Source organism: Phyllobates terribilis, unplaced genomic scaffold, assembly GCF_046119375.1.
Source record: "Phyllobates terribilis strain yellow unplaced genomic scaffold, ASM4611937v1 Scaffold_11__3_contigs__length_659146591, whole genome shotgun sequence".
NCBI lineage: Eukaryota > Metazoa > Chordata > Amphibia > Anura > Dendrobatidae > Phyllobates > Phyllobates terribilis.
Genome location: NW_027362771.1, coordinates 416,269,557 through 416,282,369, shown reverse-complemented (window position 1 = coordinate 416,282,369; position 12,813 = coordinate 416,269,557). Strand labels below are relative to the sequence as shown.

Here is a 12,813-nt window from a genome sequence, read left to right as displayed (position 1 = left end):
TACTTTTAAAGGATACATTGTTAGTCAATGGTTAAAAGTTCAAGCAGCCTACCTGCTTCAGTGATAAAAAGGGTGAGAAAAAAACTGATGCAACTAGGAAGCAACTAAGAAGACACCTGAGAAATAATCGGTCAGTGTCTCTCATATGGTAATACTCCCACGGATTTGTGAATCTAGCATTAAAGGAGTATTCTCAGGTTATTAAATTGCTTTAGTTAGACAGCATGAAAATAAGCAAGTTTGCAATTAACTTCATTTTCCTATCTGCTGTAAGAGCTTTTATCTTACATAGTGCACATCTGGTTTCCAAGAAGCTTGACCAGCAGTGCTTGTCTAAGTGTGCACAGTAGTTATGTCAGCGTCGCAACTCTGCTGCCTCCAATCTTTAGGACAATTACAGAATTGGCTGACGAGTGATGGATGAGGCCGCAGCTATGTTCCCTACTAGGCCAGTTATTGGGGAACGCACAGAGTGCACATGGTATATACACCTTCAATTCCAATGCATGGAATATACAGTCATGGCTGAAAGTTTTGGCACCCTTGAAATTGTTCCAGAAAATGAAGTATTTCTCCCATAAAATTATTGCAGTTACACACGTTTCTTTTGCATGTATTGAAACCACAAAAAAAAAAGAAAAAAGGCAAATTGGACATAATTTCACACACAACCCCAAGCCCCCTCTTGTAAGTACCTGTTCAACCTCCATTGAAGTAAGACCTCCTGCCATGAAGTGTTAGCTCTTTCTCACCTTGCCAGTTATAGTTAATCCCATATGTTCGGAGAGGGGACATATCACCCTCACATTGGAGAGGTCTTAGAGATTTTACAATTTTTTTTCTAAGACAAGTTACATTCCAGAAGAGGAGATAACTCCTAACATTCCAGTCAGCTCTTTCCATTGATTTATTTGCAGCAGACCGCTGCGCACCTCCCTCCCCCTCTGCTCCCAACAGTGCTCTTATCAGTCCTGTAGAATTCCAATTCCTGGGCACTGAGCATTGGCAGTTTCCAAAGCAGTTCTTCTAATCACGGCTCTCACTTTCCTAAGCTGTGTGTTTGTTCAAAATCCCTGCTATATCTATATGTAAATATAGTGACAACAGTATAGACTCAGAACAAACATTGTCATACTGTTAATGTGTAGCTGCAGAATGAAACTACTCAGTAGAATGGTCACTCTTGGAGGAGCACTTTCCCTCAACTGGAAGTAAAGAGAGTAAGGATACTGTGAGCTGCTCAAGAGACAACTTGAGAATACCCCTTTTTGTCTGCCTCTTGAAATGTTACAACCAGGACCCTGTACCTGTATCTTGTGATCCGCATTTGTGATTTCAATGGCTTCTTGACTCTTCTCTAATGTAGTAAATAGTGAATTACAAGCCCTAAAAATAAAGTTATTTTTAATTTGATTTTTATCACGAATGAGGACAAGACATGCATTTAGTGATATTTTACATTTCTAATATCGGAAAAAGAAGCGAAAACCAAAAAGTTCATCAACTTCTCAACTAAAACATGAGCAAGCAAACACAACAGTAATCTTTTTCAGTAATGAATGTGCTAGAAGTAAACAGTTAAGTTAAAGTCGCAGTGCAGTGATTTTCTTTCTATTCATCCTGTCTTTTCATGCACATATTATACTTTCAAAAAGTTTGTATTTTGTTAATTGATAAAAATAAAGTGAATGATAAAAAGATAAATCTAAATCCAATCAATATCTGGTGTGGTGTGACCAACCATTGCCTTTAACATAGAATCAATTCTTCTAAGCACACTTGCACAGAGTCATTAATTTTGCAAGATTCTAGCCAGATGTATGCATAACCAATTATACAAACAGGTGATAATGATCATCATGTTGATATGTATGCTGAAACAATCATTAACTGAAACAGCTGTGTAGGAGGTTTAAAACTGGGTGAGGAACAGCCAAACTCTGCTACAAAAGGTGAGGTTGTGGAAAACAGTCATGTCACAGGTCAAACGTCATAGCAAGACTGAGCACGTCAAGAATACACAAGGTACCTATATTGCAACAGTATGGTCTCCCCAAAACCTCTCCCAATTTCAAATCAGATTGGGGTTTTAAAATGTGCTGTTCAAGCTCTTTTGAAGAAGCACCAAAATCTGGGTAACCTTGAGGACCGCAGACGCAGAGGTTGGCCAAGGAAACTTAGCTCACCATATAAAAGACACATCATCCTTACTTTCCTTCTAAAATGGAAAATGTCCACCACTGCCATCAGCTTAGAATTGGCAGCAATCAGTGTGACCCAGCTACACCCATCTACTGTTCAGAGAAGTCTGACAAGAGAAGTGTGGTTTCAACGTAAGAATTGCAGTCAAAAAAATATACCTTCAACTTGGAAAGAAGCCCATATGACTTAACTATGCACAAAATTAACAGCAGTATTAATGGGGTTCTTAAGGGGAACCTGTCACCATGTAATACAGGCATCATGTTAAAGAGCAGAGGGAGCTGAGTACATTGATACACATGAAGAGACAGAATGATTTGCACCAGTCTATATCCACAGAAGATCAGTGGTAAGTTCTCCAAGATGTTTGAGACAACCTCCCTGCCATGTTCCTTCAAAAACAGTGTGCAAGTGGACATAGAAGAATTAATGCGGTTTTGAAGGCTGGTCATGCCAAATATTGATTTGGATATCTTTTTTGTTAATTTGCTTTATTTTTATCAATTAAAATATGCAAAACTATTAACACTATTTTTAAAAGCATTATGACCGTTATGGATGATGATTATATAGTTCCTGTGACACAATTCGAATCAAGATGGTAACAGTTCAGCCTCCCTGACTATATACTGATATTATGTTAGCTAATTTACAAGAAAATAGACTGCATGATAATCACTATTATTTCAGTAGGTAGAAATGGTACGCTGGCTCTAGGTGCCCTTGTAATTGCTGTAAAAATACATCATAGGATTTATAGCAGGGTATAGAGTAATAAAATTCAGGAAGGAAAACTAGTAGTCAAGATGGAGCTTGAATAGAAAAAAAAGGAGGCTGAACTGAAGGTAAGTAAGTACACCAAGTGTAAAATAAGTGTAGAGTGTGAGACAATCAGGTGTGGTGCACAGATAACAAAAAATTCACTGGGCTGTAGGTTACATGAACTTCAATGGATTAGGAGACAACTACTAGAAGCCGGAAGCCAAGGAGTGAGACCTCAGTCTATTCCACCTGTTTGACTCTTTTGCATATTACGGTTACAATTTTGCCTGTGTAGGGTCAAGGCTAACATTAGTTTCCAATATGTTTTTACAAAAGCAAACCAGATGGAATAGCATGCCACTGCAAGATGCTGTGGCAGCCATGCTGGTTCAGTATGCCTTCAATTTTGAATAAATCCCCAACAGTGTCACCAGAAAAGCACCCCCACACCATCACACCTCCTCCTCCATGCTTCACGGTGGGAACCAGGCATATAGAGTCCATCCGTTCACCTTTTCTGCGTCGCACAAAGACACGGTGGTTGGAACCAAAGATCTCAAATTTGGACTCCTCATACCAAAGCACAGATTTCCACTGGTCTAATGTCCATTCCTTGTGTTCTTTAGGCCAAACAAGTCTCCTCTGCTTGTTGCCTGTCCTTAGCAGTGGTTTCCTAGCAGTTATTTTACCATGAAGGCCTGCTGCACAAAGTCTCCTCTTAACAGTTGTTGTAGAGATGTGTCTGCTGCTAGAACTCTGTGTGGCATTGACCTGGTCTCTAATCTGAGCTGCTGTTAACCTGCGATTTCTGAGGCTGATGATTCGGATACACTTATCCTCAGAAGCAGAGGTGACTCTTGGTCTTCCTTTCCTGGGTCGGTCCTCATGTGAGCCAGTTTCTTTGTAGCGCTTGATGGTTTTTGCAACTGCACTTGGGGACACTTTCAAAGTTTGCCCAATTTTTCGCACTGACTGACCTTCATTTCTTAAAGTAATGATGGCCACTCATTTTTCCTTACTTAGCTGCTTTTTTCTTGCCATAATACAAATTCTAACAGTCTATTCAGTAGGACTATCAGCTGTGTATCCACCTGACTTCTGCACAACACAACTGATGGTCCCAACCCCATTTATAAGGCAAGAAATCCCACTTATTAAACCTGACAGGGCACACCTGTGAAGTGAAAACCATTTCCGGTGACTACCTCTTGAAGCTCATCAAGAGTGTGCAAAGCATTCATCAAAGCAAAAGGTGGCTACTTTTAAGAACCTAGAATATAAGACATATTTTCAGCTGTTTCACTCTTTTTTGTTAAGTATATAATTCCACATGTGTTAATTCATAGTTTTGATGCCTTCAGTGTGAATGTACAATTTTCATAGTCATGAAAATACAGAAAAATCTTTAAATGAAAAGGTGTGTCCAAACTTTTGGTCTGTACTGTATATATATTTTCGTATTATATACATTTATAAACACCTTTTTTTTGGCTATATGTCTATATATACAGCCAAAAGAGATAGCAGATGGAACGGTTCCAGATGGATACCTTTTTATGGAACTGTGAAAACCCATACAAATAAATAGGTCCTGCAACCAATGGTTTATTAAGTTTTTTTTACCTGCTCCACAAGCAGATAATAAAAGTGGAAATAAAAACAAATAGACATGTGAACAGAGCCTCACAAGTTGAAAAACTCAATGACCCAAAATTGAAAGTGAATGAAAAGGACTGTGCGATAGTGGCTCAGTCCACGGTCAACTGACAGCTCTAAATAAGTCTTCCATGGACAGGTTTTATGCTAGCTACTCTGATTATCAGGTCCCGGGAGAGCCCTGGTCTTCACCTTTTAACTCCTGTACAGGGATGTGGATTTACACAGGGACACAGTGTTGAGTTCTTGAAGTAGCTGCTGACTGATTGAGCAGGAAGGCAGGAAAGTCAGGTAGCAGTGTCACAACAAGGAAGGCAAAAAGAGGGCAAAATATCAAACAGTATTAAAGTAAAAAAAATGGGCAGAGGTAAAAGACAGTATTAACCACTAGAACTGCAGGAGCTGAGCACTGGGATGTAGACCAGTTAAAGTGCACTTATAACTGGCACTGGAATTGCTTGCCTTATTGTAAGCATAGCTACAAGGTGAACATGAACTTATAACCCCCTTATAGTTGACTGCTTTCAGTCACAGGGGCGTGCAGAAAGCATAAAGTCACTGCTCACCTTACTGTAAGTGGCGGCTGTAATTGCTCTCCGGCCACCAAACTATGCTGTCATCAAAATGCTATGGATTGATTACAGCTGCCACTCACAGTATGGTGAGAAGTGATCTCAACTACTTCCTGCACACTCCTATGACAAAGCGTTCAGCTACAGGCAGGATATAGGTAAATTTGCACCTTGTAACCATGGCTTCAAGTAAGGCAAGCAGACGTTATTTTAATGTTATTTACCTGCAGATTAACCCTATACCTAAATGACAGATTCTTTTTAGATAGAAGGCAGCCCCTCTCAGTGATCACAGCAGGGAATTATACCAAACTAACCCCCAAAACTCCCTGGCTGGACAGCTCCAAAACTCCCATGAATTAAAAATAACTGTTTTTGCCCAGCGTCGCCAGCAACAAGGGTGTGGCACTTCTCAGCAACAGAAGCAGAAACAGGGGGACAGGTACTGGCATGGATGCTACAGATTGTATGAAATACATTTATTAAATCCCTTTCGACACTTACAAGCCACAACTGGTCGCAGCCTTTTTTTTTTTTTTTTTTAACTGAAAAGGAAAAAAAAACAACAAGGCAAGCAAACCACAATGAAACACAGCAAGAAACATTGAGTTTTTCCTAAAAATGCTGTGTGTACAAGCAGCATTAAAGGGAATCTGTCAGCAGCATTTTTTTGCAATGTAATCTGAGAACAGCATGATGTAGGGGCAGAAAACCAATTCCAGGAATGAGTCACTTACTAGGTAGGAAGATATTCAAAATGTGTGTAAATATAGATTTCAATATTCTTACCTTAATTTTAATTGTGCACGCACTTCTCCATATTCTAACTGAATAAGCTCATTGTAACAGGCCATGACATTAGGGTTTTCTACATATCTCTGCAAGAGAAAGGGTAAGACACTGGTTACATTTCACTACTTTATAAATTCAAGGTATGGTAGACAGCATATTTTATCGATAGATATACTACTACATAGTTTACTATATAAGAGCATATTTCAACGTTTCCAAGGACAAGACAAGAAGTAGGAAAATAATTCTGCACTGCCATGCTTTAGGTAGTTTATACTTTCTGTAAACCATTTTCCTAGAGTGACTGCAGACTTATTGGTTTTGAAAGGCAACCCCTTTAAGACAGTGAGAATGAGCTCACTGACCATGTCTTTCTGAGCTCCTCTCAGCTGATTTATGACCACAGATAACATTAAAGTTGAATGTGCAGGAAATGAACAGCCTGTAAAAGCCAAACAGTGCAAAGTTTGTAATGAAACCCATTTGCAAAAATGATCATCTAACCCCTTTAATTCTTCTGTGACTAAATTCTGCTCTGCAATGCCTTTTTGAGAAGGTATTAAAGGGGTATATCAAATCCACATCTTCTGAGATCCATGCCTATACTGAGAGCAGAAGTACCCTAACTCGCCTAATGAGGGGGCTGCTGAATTAATGCAAACAACGAAAGGTGAGGTGGCCATGTGTGCATGACTTTCCCCATCGACTTCTATGGGAGTTCCAAAAAACTGAGCACACTTGCAGCGCTCCTTTAATACACTGAACATACAGGACTACATATAGTACAGAACTAAAACACTGCCAGATTTTATTTCCTGTTCTTTTTTGTTAGCAGATCTAAAGTTTGTTAGAAAATACTTCTCATGTGAGAGTTCCAGGAAAAATGGGCTCCACGGCTGTCATGTCACTTTCAGATTTCACAAGTTAACTCAATATGCTCACACTATGTAGGGTGCCGAACCTGTGAAATTTAACACAAAACCTCCTCTAAAACAGTGGGAGCAAATGAGAGGAGCAGGAATTAGAAAGGACCTGTCTCCTACACCAGCGCTGACAGCAATATAATGGATATAGCCAAAGCTCACAAGCCCAATGGGTATCAATATACACAACTAAGGCACAATCCTACTCCTCTTTATTACACAAAAATAGCATATTCTTGAAGATATTCTAAAGAATGCAAACATTACCCAGCTTTTAGTTATGGAGTTGGGGACAGGGTTTGATATTCCCTTAAACCACCACCCCTAGTGATTGCGCTTTCATCCCTCTCTGTGATTGGCAGTGTCTAGGAGGGAAAGGTGAAAGTGCCCACCCCCGGAGAAAACTCTGAAGAAACGCCTAGTTGGTCTGCAAGTCGAGATTTCACATACTGCGCTCCAAAGCAACAAATGTGAATATCTCTACAATGGAGTGATGTAGCACAAAATGGAAAAAAAAGGAAGAATCCGGAAAGTAAAGGGATTCGTATTGGCTATTACGGTAACTCAAATTTTTGGGCAAAGGATAAATCCTCTTTAAATCCATAATATTTTAAAGGGGTTGTCTGGTCAAAAGATGTTGATAACCTTTTCTTGAGATAAGTATTCAATACCAAATTGATGGGGTGCCGGATGTATGACCATAAACAATTAGATGTTGTTCTACAGTAACCGGAAGCAGCTGCTACACATAAAATGGAGCTACACATTGCAGCCTGGTTCAATGCGTTTACATCTGGCTGCCACCAGAGCTTATAACAGAGGATTAGTGGGGTGCTGGGTGTTGAATCCTCACCAGTTTGATACTGACGGCCTATCCTGTGGATAGGTCATCAATAACTTGTGACAAGACAACCCTTTCAAGGTCCAAAATTCTCTGCCAATTAAGATATAAAAAATTAAGGGATCACTCAAATCAAACATTGACTCTCGAACGAAAGAGTCAAGTTGCAAATGTTTAGTGATATAACTGGTGTTATTCGTTGAAAACATAACAACTTTTCAGTCAAAATCATCAACCAATTGAGAGTTTGAATCCAAATCTCCTTGAAAATCAAAGCTAAAAATGTATCAACCATGCACTGGCTACAAGATGTGGGGTAGTGTCCTGCACCATGAGGAACCCAGGGCCAGCACAAGCATAAGGTCCGACTGAGAATCTAACACAAGTCTCAGTATTGTTGGCTTGAGTCTATACTGAGAGATGGTGCAAATCTTCACGAAACAGCACTTATAAGGCTGTGCCATCCTGGAGGAGCAGAATGGTCTCTGCAATTTCAATGGGCTACAGGTCCTGCAACAAGTAGTGTCAAGGACACTAGCAAAATGCAAAACTAGAGATCAGATCAGCTAGATGGAATAAGGAGAGTAGTAGTCTGCGGCCACCAGTTGCAAAACCACGTTTTTAGGATTATCCTGCTGTTCCCTATCTAGTGTAACAGTTTTCACTTTCACTTGCAGCAAATCACTTATTCTTCTAACTCATACGTGGGCCAAATCTGGTCTGCAGGGTGATTATATTTGGCCCGCGACACCAGAACCACCACCCCTTTGTGGGGCCATTATTCTGCATGGAGGACTATGTGGGGCCTATTATTCTGTATGGAGGACTGTGTGGAGTCCATTATACTGTATACTGGTTGGCCCGCGACTTTGTCCAAGTTTTTCATTTTGGCCCTCTGTGTGTTTCAGTTTGACATCCCTGATCTAACTGAACAGATTGAGATACCCAAAGCTTAACTGGCTTGGGGTTATACTGTGATGTGCAAGTGCTCACTTTATTCTATTCAGCGGTGCACCACTACAGCGGTTGGAGTGCACCGCTACAGCGGTTGGAGTGCACAACCATCACTAGAAAGAACTTAGAATCTTTCAGCAACTTACAAGCTGAAGTTAGTAATAAAATGGTGAGCAGAAGACGCCCTCTAGATGTGACTGCAGGCAGCTAGCAAGAGCTATGGTGGAAGAATGGACCTGTTATAACCTCTGACATGTCTACTGTAGGGAATACTTGAACAATTCTACAGCATCATTTCATATCATATCAGGGCAGCACGGTGGCTCAGTGGTTAGCAGTGAATCCTTGCAGCGCTCGGGTCCTGGGTTCAAATCCCACCAAGGACAACATCTGCAAGGAGTTTGTATGTTCTCCCCGTGTTTGCGTGGGTTTTCCCCGGTTTCCTCCCACATTCCAAAGACCTACTGATAGGGAATGTAGATTGTGAGCCCCAATGGGGACAGTGCCCATAATGTCTGTTAACTGTCTGAATTGTAAAGCACAGCGGAATAGGTTGGTGCTATATAAATAAAAAGATTATAAAAAAAAAAAAAAAAAAAGATTATTATATTATTCTGCACTCTGCCATTCCTCTAATTCCTCCTAGAAATTAATTTGAAAACTGTGTTACAATTCAACTTGTCAAGGCAGCGTTTCCCTACAGTCTCATACTGTCAGCACTGATTGGATACTGTCGGAGTGTCAATCAAGTCTGATTCAAGGGTTTTTCTTTTCAGATCATTTCTGCCCTGGCTGCAGTTTGTTAAAACATAGCGAACTCACCTTTCCCAGGTCCACTGGTGGGTTTCTGCTCCCGGTGTACAGTATTGTCTGCAGTGGGGACGTTAGCGCAGCAGTCAGTCAGTTCTACCTACACTGCCAAAGCCACTGAGGTCAACGATCGGCTGCTGTGCTGTCAACGTAACGTCCGTGCCACAGCCAATGCTAGACACCGGGAGCAGCGCAGACTTGCTGATAGACCTGGGGTGAGAACAGTGTGGTTTGTTATATCTTAAACTGCAGAAGGAGACCAACATTATCGGAAAGGTGACAACCCCTTTAAGGATGTGCCTGTAAATCCACAGAGCCAATTACAGACATTTAACAACTTGCCGACTGCTCAGTGTTTTAATATATTGGGGCATTTTAGAACGTCCTCACAGTCAGCAGCTCTACACAAATCAGGACATGGGTTTCCTTTATTTAGCTTTAGATTTTCCCTCAATATCGGCAAAAAAATCTAAAGGTTACACAAAAATTTGGCTCTACAAATCATTTATTCAAATATTTTTTATTTTTATACTGAACAAGAAAAAAAATAAACTTTTGAGATAAATATGCTTGGTCATGAAAAATTTAAATGGACACCTCAAAGTGAGTCATTTTGTTTTTCATTTAAATGCATGATTTTTATGCTAAAAACATTTTTGCAGTAGGGTTTCAGTAAACATTTTCACAGGTTATCTTCTATAACCTATGTGTTGCATTAACTATGGAAGGCTGCAGAATGAGTTAACAGAGAGTGTATCAGCGAGCTTGTTCTGACAGGTGAATTTATAACGCTTATCTTATAATTTTTTTCTCACCTTCTCAGTTGATTTATGACTACATGAAAGTTGAGTTTAACTCTGAGGTCAAGAGGACCTATATCTTCTGACATATATATGGGTGCAACCAGTTTTGGATTTGTATATACACGCTCCGATACGGTCCTATCAGTGCTGCCAGTGCAACACTGCATTTGATAAGGGAAATGGTAATGTCCCTTTGTGAATTTATTCATATATTTTAAGGAGAAATGACAGAGGAACTGCACGACAGAGAAATCCAAAGTTCTAATTCACTATAACAGAAAAACCAGAAGAGTGGACAGGTCCTCTTTAATAGTTAAAGGGGTATTCCCATCTCCAAGATCCTATTCCAATATGTAGTAGGTGTAATAATAATATTATTAGCAAATACCTCCAATTAGAAATGTAGTATAGTTTTTGATATTCGCTATATCTCTTTCCTCATGTGCAGGCATTCCAGGACTTTAGGTGTCCACGGTTACGACCACTGATATAGTGATAGGTAGCTAGTTGCTAGTGGTCGTAACCATGGATACCTAAGGTCCTGCAATGCCAGCACATGAGAAAAGAGGCATAGTGAATCAGAAAAACTACACCACATTTCTAATTGGAGGTATTTGCTAATATTATTACTATTACACCTACTACATATTTCGGGTAGTATTTTGGAGTTGGGAATACCCCTTTAAATTAGTTTTGTGATGCAGGCAGTGGAATAAGGGTAGGAAAAAAAAAGAGCAGCTTGGCTATATCAGCAGAATGGAAAGGGCCCATTATGCCAAACCCCTGGTCACTTCCATTAACATAATACACAAAATCTAGGGGCAGTCATAAAAAACCTTTGGGGCCAGATTCTTCATTGGTGTGGTTTTTAAAAGGGGTTGTCCGGCCCAACCCCTTTAAAAAACACCCAGGCAACCAAACACTAGGCACAAAACACAAAAAAATAGACAAAAAGGCGCAATGCAATAATGAGTTGGGCTTTTAGTGTCTTTAAACTGTGCCTAATTTTTTTCCAAACCAGAACACTACTACTTCCCATACGCTGTGTTCCCCATTACTACAGAATTATAAATTTGGTAACAAAGTACTGTACATCCGCCGACTGCTCAGAACACAACTCCATGCTCAAAAGTGTAAATTCTCCAAAGGTGAACCATCACTTTAGTATAGACTGAAAGCAAGAGGCCAAACAGCAAAGAACTTGTCAACTTTTCAAAAAGAGTAATTCTCAGGCCCAATCTTCCCCGTGCACATACCCTGGTAAATCCAGCAGATATTAGAGGCATTATCGACGTCTCATCTCGATCACTTTGTCTTCAGTGGCAGGACATGGAAAATAAAAGGGAAAAGCGTTAGTAGAGTAAGCGTAATCTAGCACACAGCCACTGTTCCAACATCATTAATCCTGGGAGCTGAATACATGTCACTTAACATGTAAATATTAGTATCTCTGCCTTGTTCCAACTAGGATGTAATATAAAAGCAATTTGGGGCCAGGCTCGTGGGTGATCCTTAAAGGGAACCTGTCATCTGAATTATGCTGCCCAAACCACTAGCAGCATGAATCTGAGCCTTGCTGTACGATTGTAGCCATAATATTTCAGAGAGAATATACTTTAATGATCTGTCCACAAACCATAGCTTGAGTAAGCAAGTGCAGTCAGACTACGGGGAAGTGCGGACTATGCTAATTATAGGGATGGAATGGATCACCGAGCCCTCGGCCACGCCAAGAGTGCATATGTAATAAAATGGTTTCTATGTATAGCTAAAATAGTAAAATCTATACTACAGGTAGGATTCTTATAAGGGCCAAGTCTATAAGGGGCTATATGACTGTGGAAATTGTTAAATTTGAGTCTTGGGGGTGACAGACTTCCTTTAAACTTTCAAGACACTGTACATATGAAATACAAAAGATATTATAGAAGTATAAAAGCATAATAGAAACAAACACTATAAAGATGAGCTTACTGGCAGGGACAACTTGGAACAGGACAATACGTGGCATTATATAGAAAAGAGGCAATAACTCTGATAACAGGTTAATATAAAGAAAAACAAAGTGATAATAATTTGCCTCTACTGGATAAGAATGATGCAGATGTGTCAAATAATCGTAATTCAAAAATATTGTAATTGTTGAAATCACTTTTTTTTTTTTCTTCGGGCTTGCGCACATGACCATATTATCGGTCCGAGTGCGATCCGAGAAAACATTGGATAGCACTCGGGCCAATATTACTCTATGGGGCTGTGCACATGTCCGATTATTTTCCTCTGTTGCAGTCCGAGGGGGGGGGGGGGGGAATATATCGCAATGTACATAGTTGAAGGCGATAGTCAGATCGCACTCGGCCATGATGCAAGTCAGTGAGTCCATAGAAAAAAAAACATCATCCGAGTGCGGTGCAAATTTTCATAGACTGACAGAATGGAAAAGATGGAAAAAAATATTTCCATCTTCTCCTCATTCGAGAAAATCAGATCACATTATG

General features: G+C 40.0%; 1 protein-coding gene across 3 annotated transcripts in view; it reads right to left on the bottom strand.

The window, feature by feature from the left end:
• PDE8A (phosphodiesterase 8A) overlaps nt 1-12,813 on the bottom strand; it is a 364,761-nt gene that overhangs the window by 59,676 nt on the left and 292,272 nt on the right. For all 3 annotated transcript variants that reach the window (XM_073653110.1, XM_073653108.1, XM_073653109.1), the window contains exons 5-7: nt 11,572-11,629; nt 5,982-6,070; nt 1,308-1,386 (exon numbers count right to left, since the gene is read on the bottom strand). In XM_073653110.1, coding sequence (XP_073509211.1) covers nt 1,308-1,386; nt 5,982-6,070; nt 11,572-11,629 — 226 coding nt within the window. The remainder of the gene's footprint in view (nt 1-1,307; nt 1,387-5,981; nt 6,071-11,571; nt 11,630-12,813) is intronic.